Source organism: Streptopelia decaocto, assembly GCF_964273445.1.
Source record: "Streptopelia decaocto genome assembly, chromosome: 1".
In the NCBI taxonomy this organism is placed as follows: Eukaryota; Metazoa; Chordata; class Aves; order Columbiformes; family Columbidae; genus Streptopelia; species Streptopelia decaocto.
The window spans coordinates 83,035,969-83,060,747 of NC_138663.1; the positions used below are offsets into that span (position 1 = coordinate 83,035,969).

The 24,779-nt window shown below is 41.2% G+C and overlaps 2 protein-coding genes across 10 annotated transcripts in view; both read left to right on the forward strand.

Annotated features, from left to right (window-relative positions):
• The window catches only part of TSPAN9 (tetraspanin 9), a 157,378-nt gene extending 150,713 nt beyond the window's left edge, over positions 1 to 6,665 (forward strand). For all 5 annotated transcript variants that reach the window (XM_082043728.1, XM_082043729.1, XM_082043730.1 and 2 more), the window contains 4 exons: positions 761 to 862; positions 1,541 to 1,672; positions 1,787 to 1,870; positions 2,674 to 6,665. In XM_082043728.1, coding sequence (XP_081899854.1) covers positions 761 to 862; positions 1,541 to 1,672; positions 1,787 to 1,870; positions 2,674 to 2,745 — 390 coding nt within the window. In that variant the 3' untranslated portion in view covers positions 2,746 to 6,665. The remainder of the gene's footprint in view (positions 1 to 760; positions 863 to 1,540; positions 1,673 to 1,786; positions 1,871 to 2,673) is intronic.
• Positions 6,666 to 12,897: 6,232 nt separating this feature from the next.
• On the forward strand, positions 12,898 to 24,525 carry PARP11 (poly(ADP-ribose) polymerase family member 11). Of its 5 annotated transcripts, XM_082059670.1 has the most exons (9): positions 12,916 to 13,049; positions 13,141 to 13,374; positions 16,866 to 16,994; positions 17,092 to 17,212; positions 18,470 to 18,545; positions 19,781 to 19,853; positions 19,941 to 20,071; positions 23,469 to 23,620; positions 24,055 to 24,525. In XM_082059670.1, the coding sequence occupies exons 3-9, from the start codon at positions 16,869 to 16,871 to the stop codon at positions 24,366 to 24,368; spliced, it is 993 nt and encodes a 330-aa protein (XP_081915796.1). In that variant the 5' UTR covers positions 12,916 to 13,049; positions 13,141 to 13,374; positions 16,866 to 16,868; the 3' UTR covers positions 24,369 to 24,525. The 5 variants fall into 5 exon arrangements, with proteins under 5 accessions (XP_081915794.1, XP_081915795.1, XP_081915796.1 ...); XM_082059668.1 differs by lacking the exon at positions 13,141 to 13,374 and having other exon boundaries at positions 12,898 to 13,049; XM_082059669.1 differs by having other exon boundaries at positions 12,903 to 13,374.
• Positions 24,526 to 24,779: the final 254 nt, after the last annotated feature.

The following is a 24,779-nucleotide window of genomic DNA, read 5'->3' on the forward strand; positions in this document are numbered from 1 at the left end:
CTCCTTGCTCTTCACTTTGTGGAAGGTTTAACCTTGAGATTCTGGCTGTTTTCTGTAAGCTGCTTCTGCAGGAGAAAGTGATGAGGAGGAGAGGAGAGGCCACTGAGCTTTCCAGTTTCCTCCCTGAAATAAATCCATGGTCCAGGGCCTCCCTTTTAGTGTTCTCCTATAAGCTAAGATAGCTTTCAACATAACTGTTTGATGTCTCTGCAAGAAGCTGATCATCTTGTGGACCTGTGTTGTGAGAAGTCCTACTTAAGACCTGGTTAGCTTCTTAGGGCCAACCCTTGAACAGGACTGGAGGAGAGTGGCCTGGGATATTCACAGGTTATTCCAGATGCCACCAGCTGCCTCAGTTGACTGGGCAGTCCCAGAGAGTTTGTCAAGGTTACAGGTGGGAGAGGCTGCTGTGTGGCATTGCCAACAGCTGTATCTGGCAAAGTTAAAGTAAGCTCAGATTTCTGCTGATCACTCTTCAGTTAGTTTGGATCATATGATGACTGTAAGATGGACTTTTAGTAGAGGGGAGGTCTCCTGTGAATTAATCCAGTATTTTGCAGTCAGAGGGAGACACTAGGCCTTGACAGGTGCTTAAAGGTCCCACTGACTTGTGAGAGTCTTGAAGCTGTGATGGGCTTTTCTACCCATGTTAAGTTTGTGGTCAGAGAAGGTAAGAGAGATACATTCTATATGCAAGTGTACCATTTGGTCCTTTCCTCTAAACGGCACATTGACTTCCTGTATTTTTTACATGATGCAGGTGAGTGACAGTGCAAAGAAGGATTTGAAGGAAGGTATGAAGCTGTACAATTCAGAAAACAATGTTGGACTGAAAAATGCATGGAATATCATTCAAGCAGAGGTAACATTTTCTCAATAGAAAAAAGAAAACCACCACAATTTGGCCATAAAGGCTGCTGTAGTCTATTAACTGTCGCATCCACACCAAGTCTAAAACATGGCTAATGCAGGCTTTGGTTCTGATGTTGCGCTCTTGAACATCCAGGGAGTACTATAACACCCAGGATCAAAGTGTACTCTGTAAGGTGAAAGACGCTTACCTCTCTCTAAGATTCTCTGTGCCTGTCACATAGATGATCTGAAACAGAGGAGAAGCAGCAAAACCTGCACAGGAAGAACTGCAGCTTTGGCAGCTAGGCTTTTGCCGTTCAGCAGTTGTGGGCAGAGATTACCTTATATTTAGGTGTTTGGTCTCATGTCCCTGTGGCAAAAAGACTAATTTACCTTGGCCATGGAACCGTTTATTTTCTTTGTGGTTGGTTTTTGTTTTGGTTTTTTTTTTTTTTGGTTGATTGGTTGGTTTTGGTTGGTTGGTTTGGTTGGTTGGTTGTTTTTTAAATGTTTTAATGTATTTACTTTTAGTGATCACTGAGCATGAAGCACTTTAAAAATACATAAGTATTGTGGCAGCCCTTTTAAAAATATGCAGTGGTTTAGTGGAAGTAAAAGTTTGCGATGGTGTATGATTCACAAATTGTGCTAGTTAAGCTAATTTATTAATCCTGTACTTTTATCATAGATGAAATGCTGTGGTGTGAATGACTTTACGGATTGGTACTCCGTGCTGGGAGAAAACACTGTTCCAGACCGATGCTGTATGGAAAACTCCCAAGACTGTGGACGGAACTCCACTGAATTAGTGTGGAAAACAGTAAGGCTCATTTTGCTCAGGTCAAGGGAGGGGTGAAAAGGAAGGAAAAAGAGGGAATGCACATGAAATAAAATGTGACCTCAGGATTTCAATTTTCATCTTTCATCATTTCAGGGATGTTATGAAAGGGTTATGACCTGGTTTGATGAGAATAAACATGTTCTTGGTTCGATTGGGATGTGCATCCTCATAATGCAGGTAATACTGGTATGATATTTGTCAACATGGTTTTGATTTGCTGTCAGCATTCTTGATTCTACTGTATAAAAAGTGATGCTCAACCACTTTGAGTTTGCTCATTATTTCAAAAATGTCAGATTGGTTTTATGAGTTCATGTAAGGCCACCTACTCAGAAAGGAAGCAGGTCAGTTTTCAGTCCTGCAAAGAACATATGCTGCAGTGGGGTTTTGCTTACCTATATTTTGACTTCAGAGCACCACTTCAGAGTTCCCATGTTTAGCCATTTGTTACCCTGTCCCCTAGGGAACCGTTTTTTCAAATTCTTTAAACAAGTCCTAGAACTTGCCAAAATTAGTCAAATCATGGCCACTGAACTGAGTAGGTTGACATGTTTTACAGAAGAAGTGCAGAGGTATCATCATAATCTATTAAGGTTTGGAGTTCCTGTATCACTGCTGTACTTTTGGAGGAGAATACCTGAATCTGATATTTTCAGTCACAGTCATCTGGCTAAACATGCACAAGTTGTTGGGTAAAAAGGAAGAGTGACTCATACGTATTGATTCTGAAAAATTGTTGCATGTATGACAAAGAGCCCTGAGAGCTTTTTGCCTCCATCTGTGCTCTGACAGAGCTGCCTCTGAACATCACTGTGTGCCTGAACAATGTACATGCAAGTTTCCTGATCAGTGTTGAAGCTTGAGAAATATGGCTAGTGTAGGATGATGTCTAAAACTACAGCTGGACCATGAACACAGGTCAGCAGTGGAGTTTTGGCAGCCTCCCTGTACTGAAGCGTTTATTGTTTGTTTTCCTTCAGATTCTTGGCATGGCCTTCTCCATGACACTCTTCCAGCAGATTCACAGGACTGGCAAAAAATATGATGCCTGAAGCCTCTGAAATACTACCACATCAACCCTTCTGTCTCTTCATAAAAATGAACAAAAGGAATTATCGCAAAGAGTATCAAGCCTAGCTCTGCTGAAGGAATCTGTCCCGTTGACTGATCTACTTTGTTGTTACTTGTCCAGTTTTTATCACAACTTATTTGACTCGTTTTTTTGTCTGTTTCACGTTTGCCATTTATTTGCCAAAGAGGGAGGAAACCCACCAAACAAATGGATTTTCTACACAAAATCATAGCTCTGCTTTAAGAATGTTTCTTAACTTAGGAAAAAGTTTTGCTCTACTAATCCATGTTATATGTGCAAAAATTATGTGTGTTCAGCTTCAAGGGAGAATTCTTAAGTCTTCCATTAAGTTTTCAACTCTCGTGTCCAATTTACTGGAAGATTCAGAAAAGCCACTCTAACTGAATTTGAGCTGCTTTGCAGCTTCTTGTACCTTACAGTGTATACTTTTTTAATATTATAATTATTATGATGAATATAGCTTAGAATTTAGTTGCCTGACTTATAACTTCTTACTGGTTTTGGTTTTACACATTTGTTGTACATTAATTTGGGAACCACTGTGCGATCTCCAGAGGACATGTTTTTCAAAGTTGACAGTTGGTGCGGACAAATAAGGGCATAGCTTTTCTCAAGTCCATGGGGAGGCATCATCTACCTTTATCAGGGCCTTGATGCCCTTTCTGCAACAAAGGTGGTCCCTTTCAAATCAGAAGCTCTTGCCTCAGATGGAATACAATGCCATCCAATTGGACCATATGGTGAGCTTCCTACTCTTGTGAGGCTAAGTTCCAATGTCTTTACTCACCTGAAGCAGTGTCTGGCTGCTTTGATGTCATGCTACTTAGAAAGCTAAAAGTACTGACTAAGCAAGTTACTGCTCCCTGGCACAAAGGAGAGAGATTGCATTCTGACATACTGGCCATTTGAAGCAGACTTCACAGATTGTGTTGTGTTTCAAAAAGTCTGTCCAAGGCATAGCATGTTGCCAGGTATTAGGAAAGGGGATGGCAATTTGATGGCAATATTGTCATGCCATGCCTTTCATTGAAGAGGTTTCCTCAGGCAGATGACAGCCATCTCCCTGAGCTGGAAAAGGTAGTTTGATTAAAGGTGACCAAAACAGCACTTGTAGGCAGCATGTGTTGTGTCACCTTCAGTACAGAATTGGTTTTTGCTGACGGATTGCCAAGTTCATCCAGTGGGGTAGTTCAGAGTTCATTGCAATGCGTATTTTTACCAACATTCCTGTTAGAAAACTTGAACATGTATTTCTCTAGTTTGAATGGTGCTTCATTACAAGCAGTCCCCATTTGCTCTTTGTTGCAGGTTTTTGCTGATTTGTGAAGGAAGAAGGAAAGGCTTAGATGTTGGAGGATGTTCTGATGTAACTCCAGTCAGTGCTCAACTCAGCTCTGAAATAAACACTGCTTTTTGTACTAGTAGCACTCAGAAGTGACCTTCAGAGGTTACCTCATCCAATGTCAGTCTCAAAGGGGGACTGTCATCTATGTAAGATGGGGTTTACTGTGACATTATTGGCTGAGTTTCAGAAACTGTGGAGGATGCACTTTTTGTGCCTTTCAGTGCCATGCCATGCCGAACTACTCCTCCGGTAAACAAAATTCTCTTAATGTCCAGTCTGAATATTTATACTTTAAACTTTTAAATATACCATTTTCATTGTATCCTTCAGCCTATCTTTTCCTTGTGAGCTGACATAGCTGTTGAGCCACTTCATATCTGGGACATATTAGCCCCCTGTTTATCTCCTAGTAGGTCTTGCATGCATCTGTACATCTGGCAGCAATAGTGTTTTGTGTGGCCCGTGTGTCACTTTTTTGAGTTCCTATGAAATCACTGTGACAGGAAGGACTGTGAACGTGTGAGAGACAGAGATGAATTTGGGTATTGCATTGAAGGAGATTCTTAGAGCATGACCCTTGCCCATATGAGCACAATGCCCAAAGTTTTACAGGGCTCTTGTTTCCCACTGGAGCAGACAATGCCATATGGGTTCAGCTCTTTCACTTGGATTGCCTTTGAAAAAGTCAGGGAGGAAGCAGAGGGAAAGCACAGAAACTGCATCCAGTTTTACTTCCATTTCTAACAAAAATTGGGACCAGGAGCATGTGAGCCCCACTGGAGATGGATGTTCCATGTTGAAGAAGGGGCTCTGATGCCCAGTGTTATTTGCTGCTACATGTAAGACTGTATCTGAAGTTGCTAAGTTGCGTTCCCATTTTTGCAAGAAAGGACAGGACGATTTTAATCTGATGGCTCCACTGCATTCTCCCTTTTGGCAGATATGCTTAGCTTTCTCTAGCTTTCTCTGACATTCAAAAAGAGTAAGCAGGGTGCAGGCTGAGCAGGAACATAATCTGTGTCCTTTTGGATCGCACAGTGGTACCTGCCACATTTTAAATTTTAATCTGCAGTCAGTTTTTGTACAGAACATGGTAAGATATATTAGTGAAAGAAATAAGGAAATAATGTTTATTAGTAACTCAGAGATGAAATGCATAGTTGCAAACTCAGCTACTTCGCCTTCCATCCAAACTTATTTTTCTAGACTGCTTCATTCCATTTCATGATCTAGCAGGATAGATCCTGAAATCTTTTTTTTTATGACTACTTTTGGCATTTTAAGCACAGTATTAAGCGAGATAGTTACATGAGCTTCATGTATTCATCTCTATGAAGCCGCCTACTGGAAGGGGTCAAAGCAGGGCTGATTTGTGTCTCTAGCTGACTTTCTGATGGGAGGTAATGACAAACATCCCAAAAGGAGCAGAAAAGTAATGCCATTTTCCAGGCAACAAAAAACAGACCTGGAAAGTGTGGGGCTGCATCAGTCAGTTTCTCAGAGGACACTGCCTGTCCTGTAAACTGATCAAAGGGAGCTTTGGCTCATGTATGTATGCACTTTTTTTGCTTACGCTGGAGGGTGGCTGTGTGTTTTCCTCAAATGTCACTATGACTATTTGACTATAAGTCTTTGGCATGTTTTAAAATAAAAACTGATACTGAGTAAAAGTATCTGTAACATACACAAATATTGATTCGTATAAATGCATACCTCTCTGTATCTCTAATTCATGAAAGCACAGTTGAAGGGTGTGAAAGTGCTGTTTCTCTGAGTGTTCGTTCAGATTGTAGCAAACCTGCTCTCTCACTGTCCATGCTTGGAAGCTGCAGCACAACTTAAGCAGAAACATAATAGAACTGCTCAAAGAACCTCTACTTGAAAGCTGTTCAAGTGATGGCAGTAAATTCTGTTCCCTCCTGGTGGTAAAAAGGTTGTTAGCTATAGGAAGCCTAGGTGGAGGGCCCTCAAAATAAGTGCCCACAGCTAAGTAGCATGTGAGATGATAAAAACAATGGCATAAATGTGTCCAAGATGGCAGAAGATGCCTTGTATATGTCATGGATTGAGTTCCTGGACTATGGTCACATTAGGCCAACTCTCCTATCCTGTGTCCACCCCTCCATTTATATGCATGAAATACAAACTCACAGACAGGAAGGCTGCAAGCAGAGGGTGGCTGAACTGATCCTTGTGGTCTTTATTAAGCAATGTATTGGTCAGGCATAGAAAAAGCAAGGGGGAAAAGCCATTTTCCCAGCAGATGGTTCTTGAGAGCCACATGAAATAGGGCACACAAAATTCTCATCTAACTTCTTTCCATAGACATGAGCAGCTTCATCCTCTAGCTGTCATGGGGAAACCTGGAGATATTAGCCATCTGTTGTGCAGTAGAAAGTAGACACTAAGAAAAAATTGCCATTCCCACCAAATGATGTTTGCACCAGTGTTTCTTCTATGCAATACCTACTTTCACCTTTATATGAAAGATTTTTACTAGGATGATATAAAAATAAAGGATTTTTTTAAAGGTGCCTCTCTGAGCTTGTTTCTCTCCTAACCCCAAGTACTTCCAAGACAAAAAGGGGACAAAAAGTTCCAAAATGTGACTATTCCTACTCCACTGCAGTTGAAGTCTAGAGCTCTTGCAGCTGTTGCTTCTCTGAAAATATTCCCCTCCTGCCCCATCCTTTCACATCCTTCTTCAAAACAATACTGAAACAGAAATAGGTCTGAAAGATCCCCAAAGAACAGCAAATTAGTTTTGAGAGCCTTGTAATACAAGAAAGTTTCAAGTGTCCCAGAGAATACAGAACCAGTCAAAGGGATGACAAAGCAGTAGAGAGCTTGAAAGACATACAGAGGACCCTGAGAAATCTCAGAGAACCCATCACAATTGATTAAACACTGAGATAGAGAAAGATAACAGCATAGACCTCCAAATGCCAGGAAAGTAGATGATGATCTCAAAGATGCCCAGATGAAATAGTGGAGCCAAGCAGAAGCCAACAAAGCAACAGAGAGTCTGAAAGAGATTAAGAGAACATAAAGTAGCTTCAGGGAAGGGAAGAAAGCTTGTAAGTTCCCAGGGAAACAAAATGTAGCAGTGTCAGAGAGGCCAAGAAAGAAACAGACAAGGCAAAGGATCTCCCAGAGAATACCGAAGAGGCTCAGAGATAACGAGAAAGTATCAGAGATATTAAAGGAGCTCCACAGTACTCAGTACCAATCGTAGCCTCAGAGAAGTAAAAAAAAAAAAAAAAAATTAAAAAAAAAGGCAGAAAACTTGAAAGTGCCCAAAGAAGGGAAAATTGATCCAAAATCTGTAAACTACAAAGAGAACACCAACTAGCCTCAAAGAGGAAAAGAAACTAGCAGAAAGCCTGAAAGAACCATGGTGAACACCTTGATGATAACAAGAAAGCAGGAAAGATTCTGAAAGAGCAGTAGGAGAGTATGCCGGCAGCTGCTAAGAAAAGGAGAGGTTAAAAGAGCAACAGATAATAGCCTTGGAGAAGGGAAGAATCAAGCAGGGAGGCTGAAAAAATCCCAGGAGAAGGAAAGGTAGCTGCTGAGATGCCACATACCTTAAAGAGAGACTGAAACAGACCCAGAAACCCCAGTTTAAGTTAAGAAAATTGGCAGGGGCGGCGGGAGAGAAGAGGCCAGGAGGGGAACAGGGGAACAGCAGAAAGACTGAAAGCACTCCAAAGTCACCTCAGTTGAGAGGAAGGAACAGAACACAAGCCTGAAGGGCAGCCACAGCAGCTTTGGAGAGTCTAAAGAAAAAAAGTGCAAGGTTTGAGAGTTCCAGAGAACAGAGAAGCCTTGCAGAGTTGAAAAGACTAGAAGAGAGCCTGAAAGACAAAATAGTCTCAGAGAAGGTAAGAAAATAGCAGAAAGTCTGCTAATGTGAAAGATAACAAAATATGGCAGAAAGACTGAAAGAATGCTGGGAGAGCAGATAGTAGCCTCCCAGAGACGAAGAACGATGTTAGTCCAAGGAGAACACATGGTACCATTGGAGGGACATGAAAGTAGGAGACAGACTAGAAGAACACCACTGCATGCAGAGTATGCTTTGGGCGGTGAAGAAAAGTCTCAAAGAGCCTCTGAAAGCATGCAGAGTAGCTGAGTGAGAGAGACCAATGAGGAGGAGCTTGGCATTGAGAGGAGAGCAGAAGGAGCCTGTGGCAGGGCATAATTATGTTGCTTAAGATGCAGTCTTTAAAAAAAAAACAGATACTAAACAGTATTGGCCCCAGTGTCAATCCCCACGAAATGAAAAGAGTAAACTTGCTGCCACTTAATTTGAACAGCTGATCACAACCCTTTAAGCTCACTAGTCCCAGGCAGTTATGCACCCACCTTATCTTCCACTTATCCAAACCATATCTCGACCATTTGGCTACATGGTTACTACAGCAAACTGTGGCAAAGAGCTTGCTGAAGTCCAGGTGAACAGCACTCACGGCTCTCTGCTCATTCAAGTGAATAGTTGTCTCACTGTAGAAAGCTGTCAGGTTGGCTGGGCATAATTTGTCCTCGGTAAATCTATGCTGTCTTTTCCCAATCAGTTTCTTGCCCTTCATACAACTAGAAGTAGTTTTTGTGTGGATTTGCTCTGCGATCTTCCCAGAGGCAGAGATTAGGCTGACTAGCCTGTGGTTCTCTGGGGGCTCTTTCTTGCCTTTTGGGGGAGATGGCGAGGGTGGGAGCAGGTGCCATATGCCTCTTCAAATTATCGGGAACCTCCCCTGCTCACTATGACCTCTCAAAGATGAGAGCAGCTGTGCACTGACTTTGGTCAGGTCGCTCAGCACTTTTGGCCACATTTCCAGTGGACCAACAGACTTGTGTTTCTCCCACTTGCCTTTTGGTTCCCAGCATAGTCTTGTTCTACTGTGGTAATGCCCACATTACCAATGCCCATCAATGCCCATCAATGCCCATCAATGCCCATCATCGCCCAATTTTGCCACCAAGTTCGGGACCTGAGGCCTAAGAGCGGACCTTACACAAGTAAGGTCAGCAATGCTCAGAGAACAGAAAGTTTTTCTGTGGCGCTGTAGCCATCACCATCTCTGCTACATGAGGCTGTGGGAAGACACTTGTGCTTCTTTCCCTAATCCAGCGATCTTCCTCACGATGCAGAGAGACCTGAAAGAAACTGTGTATTTTAGCCTAGAAGGATGAGGACTGCTCTCCAGAAATACATCTAAGATTGAACTCAAGGGTGAGAGCAAAGCAATTCAAATTCCTGGACAAAGCTATCAGGGAATACATTTAGCCAGGAATCAAAAACAGCAAAGGTCCCAGCCATGAGAGAGGTGGAGGGGCTCACAACAAAACCACCAGGATCAACTGTAGCAGCACACATTCATATGTCAACAGGTTTGCAAGGACGACTACTGGCCTGAGTTGCTGTAAGGGATCATGCTTCACATCCAGATGAGCATCTGTGAGCCAAGCCATGGGGAGACTGGAAAGCCCATGACAAAATCTGTCTGTGCTGCTCCTGGACTGGGAGTCAGCTGCAATTTCAGAGCCACACCATGACTAGGAGGCCATTCACTTCTCCTCGATGATTAAAAGAGGCATGAATTTAGGACCAATGCTGACCAGGTGCTTTTAGCTCAGGTGCCTGAAGCTCAGCCAACTCAGATGAACTGACCAAGGGGTTTGGCAGGCTTGATGCACAACGTGACTCTCCTGCTTCTAATGAAAATCGCATATTCAACACAGAATCAGGCAAAAATGAAGCTTTGCACTAAAATGCTTCAGTCTTGTGTTCCTGTGAACAAATCTGGAACATTATTAGAGTATTATATGCTGCAAAGAGGGCCAGAGCCTGGGCTCCAACACAAGAGGGTCTCATTGGCACAGCTGAGCTGCTGTGGTCCCTGCAAAACTGATTTGACCTGTGGTCCTTGGCTTCATATTCATGCCTGACTCATCCATGACAGGTCATTGGACACCATTGTTCCCATATTCCCATCATTGTTTCATTCCAACTGCATCCCCATGGGCTAAAACAATATAGTGACACAAAACTCTTGTTAGGATTAAAAGAAAAGGTCATGTTTGGTCTGAGATCTAGGCCATGGGATTCAGCATGGGACAGGGGAGACTCATCAGGACACAGCAAGAGGTGTCATTGCAGGAAGGTGAGGAGCTCCTGGGAAGCTCCCTCTGATCTCTGATTCTCTCTGATATATTTGTATAGTCCTGCTGTGTGGAGAATTGCTGTGGGACTTTAGCAATTTCTACAGCTGAGAGCTGATTTGGCTCATGAACTGCAGGCAGAGGACACACCATCAGCTGAACTCTGTGTGAGTTTTCCTTTAAAGAAACGTGGTGGCAACGTGTGACATGAAGCAGGTTTGCAATGCTGCTCATCCTTGTATGGCTGCATGAACAACTGGGCTCACAGGTTTGGCCTCAGCAGTTTCAAAGACGGTAAGCACAGGACTCTGGAGCTGGTCTTATTCCTCCCCTGAGTCACTGCTGTAACGCTCCTTGCCAATACACTTTCCTCTGACACCGAGGCAATTCCTGCAACAGCTCATTTCACAAAGGCAATGGCGAGGGGCAATGGGCACAGACTGAAACAGGACATTCCATCTGAATATGAGGAGAAACTTCTCTGAGGGTGACAGAGCACTGAAACAGGCTGCCCAGAGAGATTGTGGATTCTCCTTCTCTGGAGACATTCAAAACCCACCTGGACACATTCCTGTGCAATCTACTCTATGTGAACCTGCTTTAGCAGATGAGTTCAACTAGATGATCACCAGAGGTCCCCTCCAACCCCAACCATTCTCTGATTCTGTGTGATTCTGTGGTGTTCAAAGCTGGTTGCCAGCCTGCTGATGTGAAGGGGACAGCTAGTCCTAGTCCTGGACTGAGGATCAGGTTAAAATTTCAAGCACTTCCCAAGTGGCCACAAACCCCTTACAAAAATGCTTTACCTGACACCATTTAGGCTCCATAGCCCTGCTTGATGAGGGAGAAGACCGCCTTTTGCTGCAGAGTCACCGACGGTCACTCTGGCCCAAAGTGCTCTGGGAGCTGCTGCACTTTTTTTCTGTCAAGGTTCGCTTGTATGCTGACATAAACGCAGACTGTAGACACAAAATCCCAATAAGATTATTACAAAATGGCACTGAGAGCATCCTAGCAAATGCTAGCTGTATATATTTCTATTTGTTTCACAAGCTCTTCCATTCACCAATGAATTGCTGCCATTCATGAAGGCATACCCAGGCTTCCTTGCACTGATCACCCATGGCCTAAGGGAAATGAACTGTGTTTAGGCCTTGCTCAGTGTCACAGGTGAGGGTAAAGCCACAGGCAAGTAAAGAAGTTCCTGTGTGTACCTGGGGTCTGCTCGCTTGCAGACTATCTTGTCCATGCAGCTGGTGACCAAAAAAACATCCACGGAGTGCAGGACAGTGACTAGCAGGGGTGACCTTATGGAAACGGGCAACTCCAGCCTGAGGCGTGTTTTGGTTGTTAGTTGGTTGGTTGCTGTTGGTTGGTTTTGGGGGGTTTTGTTTGTTTGATTTTATTTTGATTTCCTCTGTGTTTTTAAACTGGTTCATGGAGAAGGCCCTCTGAGAAGCACTGCTCTGAGTTTTAGGAGACTTTGTTTCCTTGCTGCTTCTGACCTTGGATAGTGGTTGACTGGTAGAGTGAGTCACCATCCCTGGAGGTGTTTAAAAGACGCGTATGTAAGGAACGTTTAATGAAGAACTGTTGTTTTTACATAACCGAGGACCTGGCGCCTCACCCCAGCAGGGGGGAAGGACTGAGAGACATCGGACTATGAATCCTTAATGTAAAACCAAGTGTCTGTTTTACATTATACTGATACCTGTATGCATACTGATACCTGCATTTACAAGTTAGTTTAGGGGGAAGGGTAGCCAAATTACCAGGAATCCATATCTTAAATAGATTGATAAGGGGAGGGTTTTGTATGTAAACTGAGGCAGGCATCGGGTAGTCTGTAAACCCTGAGGTACCCAACCAATGAGGAACAGGCGAGGGAAATTGCAGCTGGGATTTGGGGGGGATATAAGCAGGGGCTTTTTGCCCTATTATGTGTGCCTACCTTTAGGTAGAACACCTGGTGTTGCAATATCGTTATTAAAAAAATTGCTTTGCTGAGAGAGCCTGTCTGATCCTATTATATTTGCAACATAATTGTTTCCTACACATAGATGAGGTTCTCAGGGACATGGTTTATTGCCGGTGTTGGGTTAACAGTTGGATTTGATGATCTTGAGGGTCTCTTCCAGCCAAAATCATTCTATTATTCTGTATATGCATATTTCACAGGGAAATTGTGGACTGTAAAAATTCCTTGGTAGAGGCCCATTGCTATCCAGGAGGACAGCCAGCAATCAGAACTAAAAGAAACGAAGTTGTGTGGTACGGAGCAGTGAGGGGTGCTGCACCAGAGCACCTCACTTCCAAAATGCTACCCACACACCGCACAGCACCGGAAAAAACTGCCGGAGCCTGTATGCGGAGCCCGTATGACTGACGGGCGATAATCGCAGCAACACCACGGCCCGGAGGCCGCCAGGTGCCCGGGGGGGCGGGGGGCGCGGCAGGTCACACCCACTGTGAGGGATCCCCGCTGTTCTGCAGAGCGACACATACCGCAGCCTGTCCCCGCCCACCCCGCAGCGCATTCGTACACCAGGCCTCCTCTGTGTGACGAACCTATCGAGCGCGAGCTGTAACAGCTGTTGCCCCGCCCCTTTCCTCTTCCACCGATAACGGAAGCGGCCGGAGGCCGAGTAGTGACGCGCCCCGCGGCGCGGCCTGCGTGCCACCGCTCCTGCCCCCCACCCCCCTTCTCTCTGGGCAGCATGTGGGGAGCGAGCCCGGGGTGGGCGGCCGATGCGGTGAGTGCGGGCTGGAGGGGAACGGGGGAAACGGCCGCTCCTTTTATCTTTCTTTTCCTCAGACCGTCTTCGTACTACGCGCGCCCCGCAGGCCGCTTCGCCCCACTCCCACCCCGCCGCCGCTGGCGAGCGCTCTGCCAGGTTGGGGAAGAGGGTGGGGGCGTAGGCCACCATCTTTGGGGAAGCCTCCGACTCAGCTGGAGAGGTACTGGTGCTGTGGTTAGATCGACCACCCTGCCGTGTCCTTGAGCTCTGATGGGATCAGCTCTGGAGGGGGTCGGTAAAGAGGGTGACTTCAGCGGTGGTCCCCTGAAGCACAAAGGGGGTAAGTGGTGATACAGCTGTCTAGGGTATTGTCATTTCACATTGTGTCCTGTACTAGTGCTAATGGTATTCTTCTTTCTCACTTGGCCTCCCTAGCCCTGCAGTCTTACCTCAGCCAGGTCTCCTGCTCAGGTACCTTGCTCTCTAAGGAAGAGCCAGGGAGGCCCTTAGCACTGCTAATGTTCACAACAGGGAACTATACAGAGTTGATATTTGTAGGCAAAAGAGTCTTTGGGAATGAAGCACAATCTGCTAAGTGGAAGCAGGCAGTACAAGAAATCAGACAGAATAGCCCATCAGGATAGTTCTGTATTTTTTACCATGAGGATGACTGTCCAGAGAAGCTGTCAGTGCCTCATTGTTGGAAGTGATCAAAGTTGGGTTGAATGGAGCTTTGAGAAACCTCGTCTAATGAAAGATGTTTCTGCCCATGGCAGGGTGGATTAGACTAGACAATCCCCAGTTTAAGGACAAAGAACTACTGGAGGGAGTCCAACAGAGATCTACAAAGATGATTAGGAGTCTGGAGCATCTTTCTTAGGAAGGACTGAGAGAGCTGGGTCTGTTTAACCTGGAGAAGAGAAGGCTGAGAGAATATTGTATCAATGCTACAGAGCTGTGGGTGGGTGTCAAGAGGATGAGACTCTTTTCGGTGATGCCCAATGATAGGATGAGGGGCAACAGGCATGGACTGCAGCATAGGAGGTTCCATCTAAGCATGAGGAGAAACTTACTTGCTTTGAAGGTGACAGAGCACGGGAATGGGCTACCCAGAGAGGTTGTGGAGTCTCTGGAGACATCCACAGCCCTTCTGGACACATTCCCGTGTGGTCTGTTCTAGGTGAACCTGCTTTAGCAGGTGGACTGGACTAGATGATCGTCAGAGGTCCCTTCCAGCCCAAACCATTCTGTGATTCTACACACTGTAAAGCATGTTTACCATTCAAACTTAAAGGTACTTTAGAAAAATGAGGCAATGCATTACCAGTAGTAGTAAAGCCATTCAGTCACACCACAACACACAATGAGCATTCATTCTATTAGGATGATAGTTTTTGCTGTCAGAGTGATTTTGAGCGGTTCTGGTAACTCCTGGACCAGTAGAAACAGTTGAGGAGGAGTTGAGAGGCCTTTTGTTAGCAACAGCATTGCTAATAAAATTCTCCTTGCTGTGTCTTGATAGTTGACATCCTGTCATTCAGAAAAGCCCACTGAGATTTTTCCGCTCACTTTGCGTGCATTCAGCATGTTTGGATAAAAAGCTACCTGCTCCTTAAAAATGGTGTAGGTTGACTGATTTCCTTCAAGTATTTCAGATTTGTGTCACCTTTGAGAACTGCTCTCTTGTTCTTACGGCTTTATGTATTCATGCCTTTCTGTCATTCTAAGTATCTTGGAATCTACCTGCTTACCCTAGACTTTGTGACTAGGGTAATACATATGGATTGAATGTAACATTTTTCAAAGATATGGGAATAACTGTCCCCTTAGTAAATTACTTATTCCGGAGGCTGTGTTAGCCCCAGAGGAGTATAAATGTGTCGACGAGGCACCGATGAATATGCCTTCTCTGTTTGTAACTTGTTCAAAAGGTATTACTGATTTGAATGATCAGATTTGAGGCCCTAAACAAACACTGGGATGGAGGTGAGGTCTGGCCATTTTAGTGGGAACATGAGGAAACTAAACATTACCCAAAAAACCTGAATTGCTTTCCTCTTAGCTTTAAAAATTGTAGACTGCTGCTCTCTGTAGGAGAGAACATAACCAAATACTCATCTGAGGGGTAGAATCAAGTTGAAGGTGGAAAATTATAATCAAAATATGTTGGCCAGTTGTGCTTTAATACAAAGTGAATGTAGGCTCTGTGATTTTGTATTGCTGTGAGGAACAGAAGAGCTGTTGGCAGATGCCTTCTGAAATAAAGAACAGTTTTCTCTTTCTCTTTTCCATGCAGGTGGTGTGCATGTAGTGTAGTTCTGCTTGAACTTGAGGCAGCTATCCATGTATTTAGCTTTGTGAGGTTAAGTTTGTACTAAAGTAGGTTTGCACTCGTATTCTGCAATTTAGAGATGTTGTGGAGGTCCACTTCTGATTCTCCTGTTTTCTAAGCATCTAGATTTTTGTAGCCATTTGGAGCTTTTTATGATAAGCACATGGTGTCTAGTTATACCACAAAGAGATTTCTGGGATTGTTTTCAAACAACCTCAGAGGGCTAGCTTGGGAAAAATAAAGGGGAAGGATAGTGCTAGAAAAAGTGCCTTCTGTTCTCAACTCCTGCTCCAGTAGCACTGGCCAGCTGATGCCTACTTCCAGGCTCCAGTATTTGCCTTCTTCAGGTCTCCAGTTGAAGCATCTAGGATCTTAACTGGACGTTGTTTTACTTACTTGAGCTGGAGGGTGTTGTTGCACTTCTTGGAAGCAAAAGTTGAGAAAATTGTTGGGAAGGGTGTCAGTCTTAGTTAAGCAGTTAGAGTGAATGAGTTGCTGATCTTTTCTGTTAGTAGGGCAAGCTTCTTTCTCTGAAAGATTCCCCCAACCATCTTAGAATTCTTGTTTGCAGGGGGGTGTGGCAGGCCAAGTCGTCATGTCAGGAGATATATGCAAGTAGAGTCAAATACTTTCAGAGTTTTCAGGATTTTATTGATGAACAAAGGAGGGCTGAAATCTGGCAGGGACTGTTCTTCTGAATTGGTAGGCTTGAACTTAGTCTAGCTGCTTTTTGAACTTCCATAAATTTGCAGCATCCACAGCATACCATTAAAAGAATTCCATAGATTGCCATCTATTCTATGAAGAAGTTTCACTTGTTTCGAACTTGCCCTGTGCAACCTTTGATAGGTGTTTCCTTCTTATGTTGAAAGAAAATGTAATTCTTTATTCCATGTTCAGTTTTGTCATGAGTTTGTAGACCTCTACTCTGTCCTGTTTCTTCCATCCATTAGGAAAGAAACAGACCGTCATGCAGTGTTGAGTAATAATGCACTGTGGACTTGCATAGTTAAATAATTATATTATTTGTCTTAGTTTTGTTTTTGTTTTGTTTGTTTTTTGTTTTGTTTTGTTTTTCCTAACAACTTCTGATATCCAGTCTGACTTGTTCACTGTTGGGGAGTACCTAGTAGATATCAGATTTAACCCCAACACATCATTCCTGATGTGTAACTTAAAGCCTGTTGTATATATGAATGGCCTTGCTCATATGACCATGAGTATGGAATTTAGCCCCTTTCTTTGATCTGATAAAGCCTATAGCTCTTGCCTTTACTGACACTTGCAAGAGTTTTGAAAATGTTGAACTGGCTTAAAGGATAAAACTGGATGAGTAGCAAATTAAGAATTTTTATTTGAAAAAGAGAAAACAAATCTGCCTTCCACATGCCAGGGGTATTGTAAATTCACTTTATTTTGCTTTTTTATTGATTTATCAAATAATGCATTTTTGCAAATAGTATCCAAACTTTTTTTGTGTATGCATGTGAATGTTTCAGGAAATGCCTCAAACTACATCAGAAGATTTTTTTCCAAAGGTGGAAGGTTCAGTTGAAGAGATGGATACCTCTGATACCCAGTGGGGCTGGTTTTATTTGGCTGAGTGTGGTAAATGGCATATGTTCCAGGTAAATACTTATGAAGTTATATTAGCTATGATGGATTCCATACATCAAACTACCTATTGCGGATTTGTCTAAATATGCTTTTTCATTTATTTTGAAGGCTGATTCAAACAGTCACTGCTCTGTTAGCAGTGAAGATATTGAAAAGAGCTTTCGAACAAACCCACATGGTTCTGTTTCTTTTACTACTGCAAAATTTAACTACGTGCTAGACTTTTCAGGTATGTATCTTTTCACAGAGTAAATTTAAATAATATAATGTACCAGATGTACAAGCTCACTTGTTCATTCAGCAAATTATTGTCCTCGTATCTAGTGCAGAAACTTGTAATTGGAAATGTATTTTTTACTGGAAAGTACACAGGAGTTTTTAGAAGCAGCTGCCCTGTTGCATTTTCTAGTGTAGTTTATTAATAAATTAGCATGTCTTGTTTAGTAGTGCTCCATCATGTTACCACTGCTTACCTCACCTGTAGGTGGTATGTAGCAGGCACCTATGGGACTGGGAAGTTTGAACCTTTTTTCTTCAACCTGCAACTCCTTGTGGGCTTGAAAAACCTCTTCCATTCAGAGTCTACGTAAGAAATATTGATATGAAGGAAGCTTTCTGCAAAACTTTCTGCAAAATAACTGGTATCAAAGTGATTTTATAATTCATCAGGTAGTTGAAGCCAGTTCTGTTGTCAGAATACGGAGGAGATAAGCAAAAGGATTTTCTAGTAGGTTGTGAAGATCTCGCGCCATGCTCGTAAATTTACAGAATATTACAAGATTCTAATGTTTGTAGTTAATTATAAATGAATCAGTTAATCTGTCCTTTGGTCATAGGTATGTTCTAATGACTTCTTTTTTTTTTTATAGCTTTTCCATCCATAGGTTGTTTATTTTCTGATCAAATTTAAGCTATATGCTTAAATAGAAGCCTCTTCCAAATCAAATAAAATAATAGTATTTGAAATACAGAAAGTGGGGACTTGGTAAAACAGCAATGTTACTAGGAGTAAAGTAGTATCTAACAATAGAAGGAGTTTTACGTTTACTTGTGTTGAAATGTCTGCTTAAAAAAAATTGTTTTGCACTAAATGCAAATGCTAAACAACAGTTTTTATGTTTCTGTTTGTAGGTCTTGGTGTCTTGCATTAAGGACAGTAATATACTTTGTCATCCTAGTTATATTAAAGCCGGTGGAAGTTTTGCCATTGATTTAGTGGGGCTGAATCTCAGATGGTTATTTTAACAATAAATGTTTTGTTCATGTAATATTTGCATATTTTGACAACTCATATAAATTACAGTTATTCTGAGGCCAGTATTTAGAAACATTTATCGAAAATGCTAATTTATTAATTGTTGAAATAGGAATTCCTGTTAAACAACTTTTGGTGTAGTAGTGTTATTTTTTAAAATGACACTTAAGTGTTTCATATGCTATAGATGACTTGCAGAAACTTTTATCTTAACTCTTGTTTTATGCTCAGTGATGAAACAAATCAACCTAACTACCCTTAAGCAACGTCCAATAAAGCGAGCTCCCTTTACTATCAATGCTTTCAGGTAAGGAAATGAAAGGAAGGCTCCTTATTTTTATTTTATTCCTGATTCTTCTAAGTAAAATGAAACAAAGATGTGTTTTGTTTTGTTTACATCAAACAATTTGAGTGGAAAAGCTAGTCAAGTGAAGAAGGAATACATTTCAGAAGAGAAGACTGTCAAAAGAATTTTTAGTTTATTTTTTTAATCTTTTTTTCTGAGAAAGTAAGGAACTTGTAGTGGAAGAGGCAAGGCATACTGAATACTGATATCCCTTGGCAAGAATCTTAAAGGTGTGCCTAACATTAGCCATTGGAATCCCATGCTGTAAATACCTGTTGAATCAGAATTGCTGTGGAGAAGCGGCAGAAAAAAAATTGACTAGTTTGTTCCATTGTAATAGTGACTGCATAAATTATTTAGAGGTATTATTGTAACAGCAAAAAAGATGGAGTTGTAGTTTCTTGCCTGTACGTTTTAACAATTTACTCTAAAAGTGATGTGGACTTACAAGAAATTGCATCATAACAACCAGATTGTTTTATGAGTCTAATTGCTGCAGATTGTAAGTTTCTTAGCATTTGATCAGTCATTAGATGTAAAGCTGTGCTGATGTAAATCTGTTACTCACTAAACAATAAACTTATCAATGCAGTGATACTACCACAGGTAAAAGTGACTCTATGAAATATGTGGATTTTTTTACCAAAATCGTTTCTTAGAAATAATTTTAGTTCTGAATCTGGTTATACTTTCAACCTGGATCATGTTGCTCAGAGCCCTGTGCTGCCTGGTCTTGAATGTCTCCAGGGATGGGGCATCTACCACCTCTCTGGGCCACCTGCTCCAGTGTTTTAGCACCCTCATAGAAAAAAAATTCTTCCTCATGTCTAAATTAGTGCTGCTCTCCTGATGTTGTAGACCTTTCTGACTCTCTCTTCTGATTTATCTTCCCCTTTTTTGTTGGGTAGATGGTGTATTAAAAGTGTTCACAACTGTGGTTTGTTTATAATAAGCTAAACCAGAATTTGAATACAAAACAAGACCTATTTGAACACAAAACAAGGCCTTTAATCTTACCTGCTGACAACAGACTTGGTTTGAATTAAAACCCTAAGTAGTTTGTATAAGTTTGGGGCTTTTTTTTTTTTTTTGTTTGTTTGTTTGTTTGCACACTGTATTGTTTGGAGCAAGAGTTTGACAGAAGAAAATGCCTCATGTCTTTGGTGTGATGTGTTTTTACCTTTTCTTGTTTGAAGTTACATCTGTGAAAATGAGGCTATCCCTATGCCTTCACACTGGGAGAATGTAAATACTGAGGAGCCTTATCAGGTAAGAGTTGATATGCAAGTAGGTCAAAAACATGGGATAATGAAATAATGCATCGAATTGAAATTGTACTAACCTCTTTTTTTCCAGCTTATTCCATTGCAAAAGAAAACAAATGAATATAATGAAGTTTCTAGTCTCTTTGGAAAAACAATGGATAGCCACCGAATTAAAAGAATTAAGAGAATACAAAATCTAGACTTGTGGGAGTTTTTTTGCAGGTGAGATTTTTTTCTAAAACCAACATTTAGGATTGTTAATGGAGCAAATCTTGAAGACATGCAGCAGAAATTGCTATTATTATTAATGAAAATGTGTTTTTATTTTTTAAAAATTTTATTTGTTATTCCTCTGTATTCAGAATTCCATTTTTAACACTATAGCTTCTACAGGTGCGGAAGTGTAGTACTTAGAGAAATCCATTAGGTGTAGATGTAGCACAGGTAAGACAGAAACATTAAAGATACTTGGGGTGTCCATGTGGTAGATGCCCATGATACAGTGAAGTAAGGAGAACAAAAATAAGCTTTTTGTATTAGTTTGGTGCAGAAGTACTTGCAGTTTTGGACCATGAATTTTAAATCATCCTGACTAGATTCAAACACATCTTTGTTAATCAAAATAGCAACCGTTACAATCAACGCATTTTTGCCAATGAGAAGTAAGTTTGTTTATTCTTGTAGCATAAAAATGCTGGCTGCTGGCACTGCAGTTTTTGGTTCATCTCATTGATTTGCTGAGCATACTTCTCAGTGTGATGGTTTTGCCAAGATTCAGAAAGCTGTAGTGGATCAGACTGGCAGCAAACCACTAGTGATCATGACCTTTTTTTGGTGCAAGTTTGGCTTTGGGAAGTGCTCTGGAGGTTCTTCTTGGTCCAACCTGGTCATCACCAGTTGTCGTAGAAAATCTACTTTTCGTTGCACATGACGATCCACTTGAGAAATGGTTCATTGTTGTTGCATAGGTGACACTTCAAAATGGCGATTTTTTTTAATATCCAGTCTGCTCATGAGGCACCCACTTATCAAGCTTTTTCACCTTTCCAATTTCATTCAAATGCCAAACAACTTCTTGTGTAGTTGTGAGAAGATCAGCTTCAATGATTGCGCTCAGCTGGTTGTTGTCAGCTTCAGTGGCTGACCACTGCACTCCTCATCTTCAAGGTTCTCATCTCCTTTGTGAAACTTCTTGAACCACCACTGCACTGTACTTTCCTGTATCAAAAACTACAAGTAACAATGAAAATTACTAGAATAAGTGTATGCAAGTGAGGCTTATCTGCTTTGCTGTTGAGGGTAAAATACTGCCTTGGAAGGCTGGTGAAGAAATTATTGCCTGGTAGTATATTATAAAGAGGTAGGTATTTCATCTTTTCAAATTCACTAGAAGTTGTTCTTGTGTCCCATGTGGGACAGTGAAAGTAAGAGATGAATCTTAGTCTAGCATAGTTTGGTTTATGCATCTCAGTTTGGAGTTGTAGATGATTACAGCAAGTAGAAAATGGCACTTGGTCAGTGACACTGCTGACCATCTTTAAAAGCAGTTTATGTGCTTGCATGTGTACAAAGAACATGTCTCTGCGTATTTAATTTTGCTTTAGGTTTCTCCTTTATTGAGTGAACTGGCTGTATGCAAGCCTCCTGAGTGGTGGATCAGCTTAATTTTGTTTTACTGGATTAGCTTGTCACTGCTGGTTGAAAGTGCTAAGATGATGGGTTTTGGAATAGCTGGACTACTTGATTTCTGTTCCACATCAACAAAAAGTCCGTCAGTGGCATTTTGCATTCTGCAGAACCACCTTCCCAGTGTGCACAGTATATTCAGCTACTTAGAAGGTGCAATTGCTACTTAAACTTTTGTGGTTTTGAAGTGTTTTGTTTCATTGATAAGGTCAGTGATTAAATTTGAGCATTGCTTGAATGATTATTTACATCATTGTAGTGGTCTAAACACGTTTGTCTGTTATTGTAGTACCCATATTAATAACTATTTTAAATTGTTTTTAGGAAATCAGCTGGTCAGAGGTAGTGAAGCTTATTCACCTTTTCTATAAATTGGTTCTGTTCCCTTATTGCAAGAGACGTTACTAAAGGCTGTCTTTATACATTGTCAGAGAACAGCAGCTAACAATAGAGGGGTGCTGATTGAAAAATTTCAGATGTTCAGCATCACTAGCACTTAGCTCAGAGGTGTTGCCTCACACAGATGCAGGGAATCTTGGCTCCTGGGTTTTGTTGAATGGCTAATAGAGTGGAACTTAAATGCCTGGAACCTCTGCCTCTGACACAAAATGTCACAAATGAGATTGTTAGTGAAACCTCCCAGATGCCCTTGAGATTGTTTTCATGTTCTTCTGATTTGGAAAGTGGTTGTATTAAAACAAAACAAATAAAAAACCCACAAAGACAACAAACAAACAAAACTAACCAACCAAACAAGAATTAAGTTGCCAAGACACAGGTGTTTTAGTTTGCACTTAATGGAGGAGAAAAAAAAAAGCTGAACAATAAAACATATCTTTCAAGCTAAGTACTGTAAGAGTTTAACTTCTGTGAAGTGTGCTTATTTATAAATAATGCATAATTGCAATGTAATGCCGTCGATATGATAATATTTGCTGCCTGTCTCTTTCCCTGGACCTGGTTCATAGGACCTCCTCAGACTACATCTAAACTGTAAGCCCTGAGAACGTTTCCCCAGTTCAAGTGTGTACTCCAGTTATAAGCAGATTGCTTAGTTTGTTAAACCTAAGTACGTGCCTGATGTATGTAGCACAGTGCCCCATGCACTGTGTCTTTTACAGGAATAAAATTCAGGTACAAGAACAAGGCTATGATGCACTCCAACTTGTTTTTTGTCTGGACAGTTAAGGGATCATAACTATAAACAAGTCAGTGATTTAGACACAGCTCCAGAGTCAACTTCTTAATGGATCTTATGAAAACCCAGTGGGCAGAAGGTCACTTAAAAAAAGATTGATGGAAAATATATCTGTTCTTTAATGGAAGCTGTACTGTGGGCTTCTGCCCATGAGACCATAATAGAGGTATAAGGGGTTATTGCCAAAATTCTAGATGGCTTATCTCTTTTGGAAAGTATGTGAACCATAAATTCTGAAAAACTTTATGAAATTATCATGTTGAAGTTATCATATTACCTAAAAATGAAAGTAATTATATTTTTAGTATTTTTGCTGGTTTACCTGGATAATGATCCTTCATAATCTACTAACTCTGTTATCCCTTCTGCTGTGTTATTTAAGTAGATGGAGGGAACAAAATCAGAGAAAAATGCCTTTCTTTTAAAAATGTATCTGAAGAAAATGACCACACTAAAACTAATACCAAATGAACAATGCTGGTAAAATTGGTATAAAAGACCTTTTTTCCTAATCTTGGATTACTTCTGTAAATAGTGCACAGCATCCGGAAGTGTGTGATTTCTAAACGTTTACCTTAAGAATTCTGATCTGTTTAAAAACTAGAATCATCTAGGCATTCATGCAAGTGGAATGTATGGAGTGTTTTAGGTCTGTCCGCCCTGGAGTGTTTTCAGAGGAGTAACTTAATTTGATGGTATGGATGTTTGTAATGCTATATTGTGTATTCTCTGTAGGAAAAAAGCTCAACTAAAGAAGAAAAGAGGTGTCCCAACTATTAATGAGCAAATGTTATTTCATGGCACCAGTAATGAATTTGTAGAAGCAATATGTATTCATAACTTTGACTGGAGAATAAACGGGATGCATGCTGCTGTATATGGAAAAGGTAAGCATTTTTGTTCCAAACAAGAGTTTGGTAATCTTAACAGTTCAACATTGTTAAGTGTTCTCTTACTCCCTGTTTTTATCCAGGAGCTGTTTACTATAGCTCTACTTTTACATCAAGTGTAATTAAGGAAGTTGGGATGCAGTAAGGAATGTAACTGTCACAACTGGTTGTTAAGACCAGGGAGTGTGGGGAGAAGATGTACAACAAAGCAGTTTTGATCACAAGACAATCTCCCTGCTGAAACATTCCTACTAAAAATATTTGGTCATGTTTCTATAATTCAGCGATTTGGGGGGGTGGGGGGAAGTTGTATTGCTAATGAACATAAAAGAAGAGGCATCTTTCATCATCCTGTTACCTATATCCATGCTCTAGTAGTTAAGCCATCATGATAAGAATGTCATCAGATTTTTTTTTTTTTTATTTGGAAGGGACCTATTTCGCAAGAGATGCATCGTATTCCAGTCGTTTTTGCAAAGAGGACATGAAGCATGGAGATACTTTTCAAATTCATGGTGTGAATCTGCAGCCTCATCTGCATAGACCAGATAAAGTAATGTTTCTTGCTCGTGTGTTAACTGGTGACTATATCAATGGCGATTCAAAATACATGAGGCCGCCTTCAAAAGATGGAAGTTTTGTGAACTTGTATGACAGCTGTGTGGATAATACATGGAACCCAAAGATCTTTGTCATCTTTGATGCCAACCAAATCTACCCTGAGTACTTAATAGAATTTTGTTAAGTTTGAAAGGAGCTGGACTGAATGTTGTGTCTTTTTTATACTTTTGTCCCTTTTGTAAAGACAACAATGTAAAAACATGAAGCGTGAAAGGAGAGAGGTGAAAGAAAAGTTAGCATATGCTTATGGAAGATGGAAGCTATTAAACATTTAAGAGAGATTGTTGGACTGTGTTTAAAAATCTGTAGACATTACTAATCCATTTTTCAAATGTAGAGACTCTTACAAACTTGAAATTGCTTAAGGAGCCTTAAATACATTGGGCATTGGTAAGTTTTCAAAGGCAAGATTTATGTTCTGATTTTTTAAAATATATTACAAGTATTTATTCATGTGGTAAAAATATGCCTGTAATATAGTAGGCATATGATGAAGCTGATCTTTTTAGAAAGATTGTCTGTAGAACATAAAAAA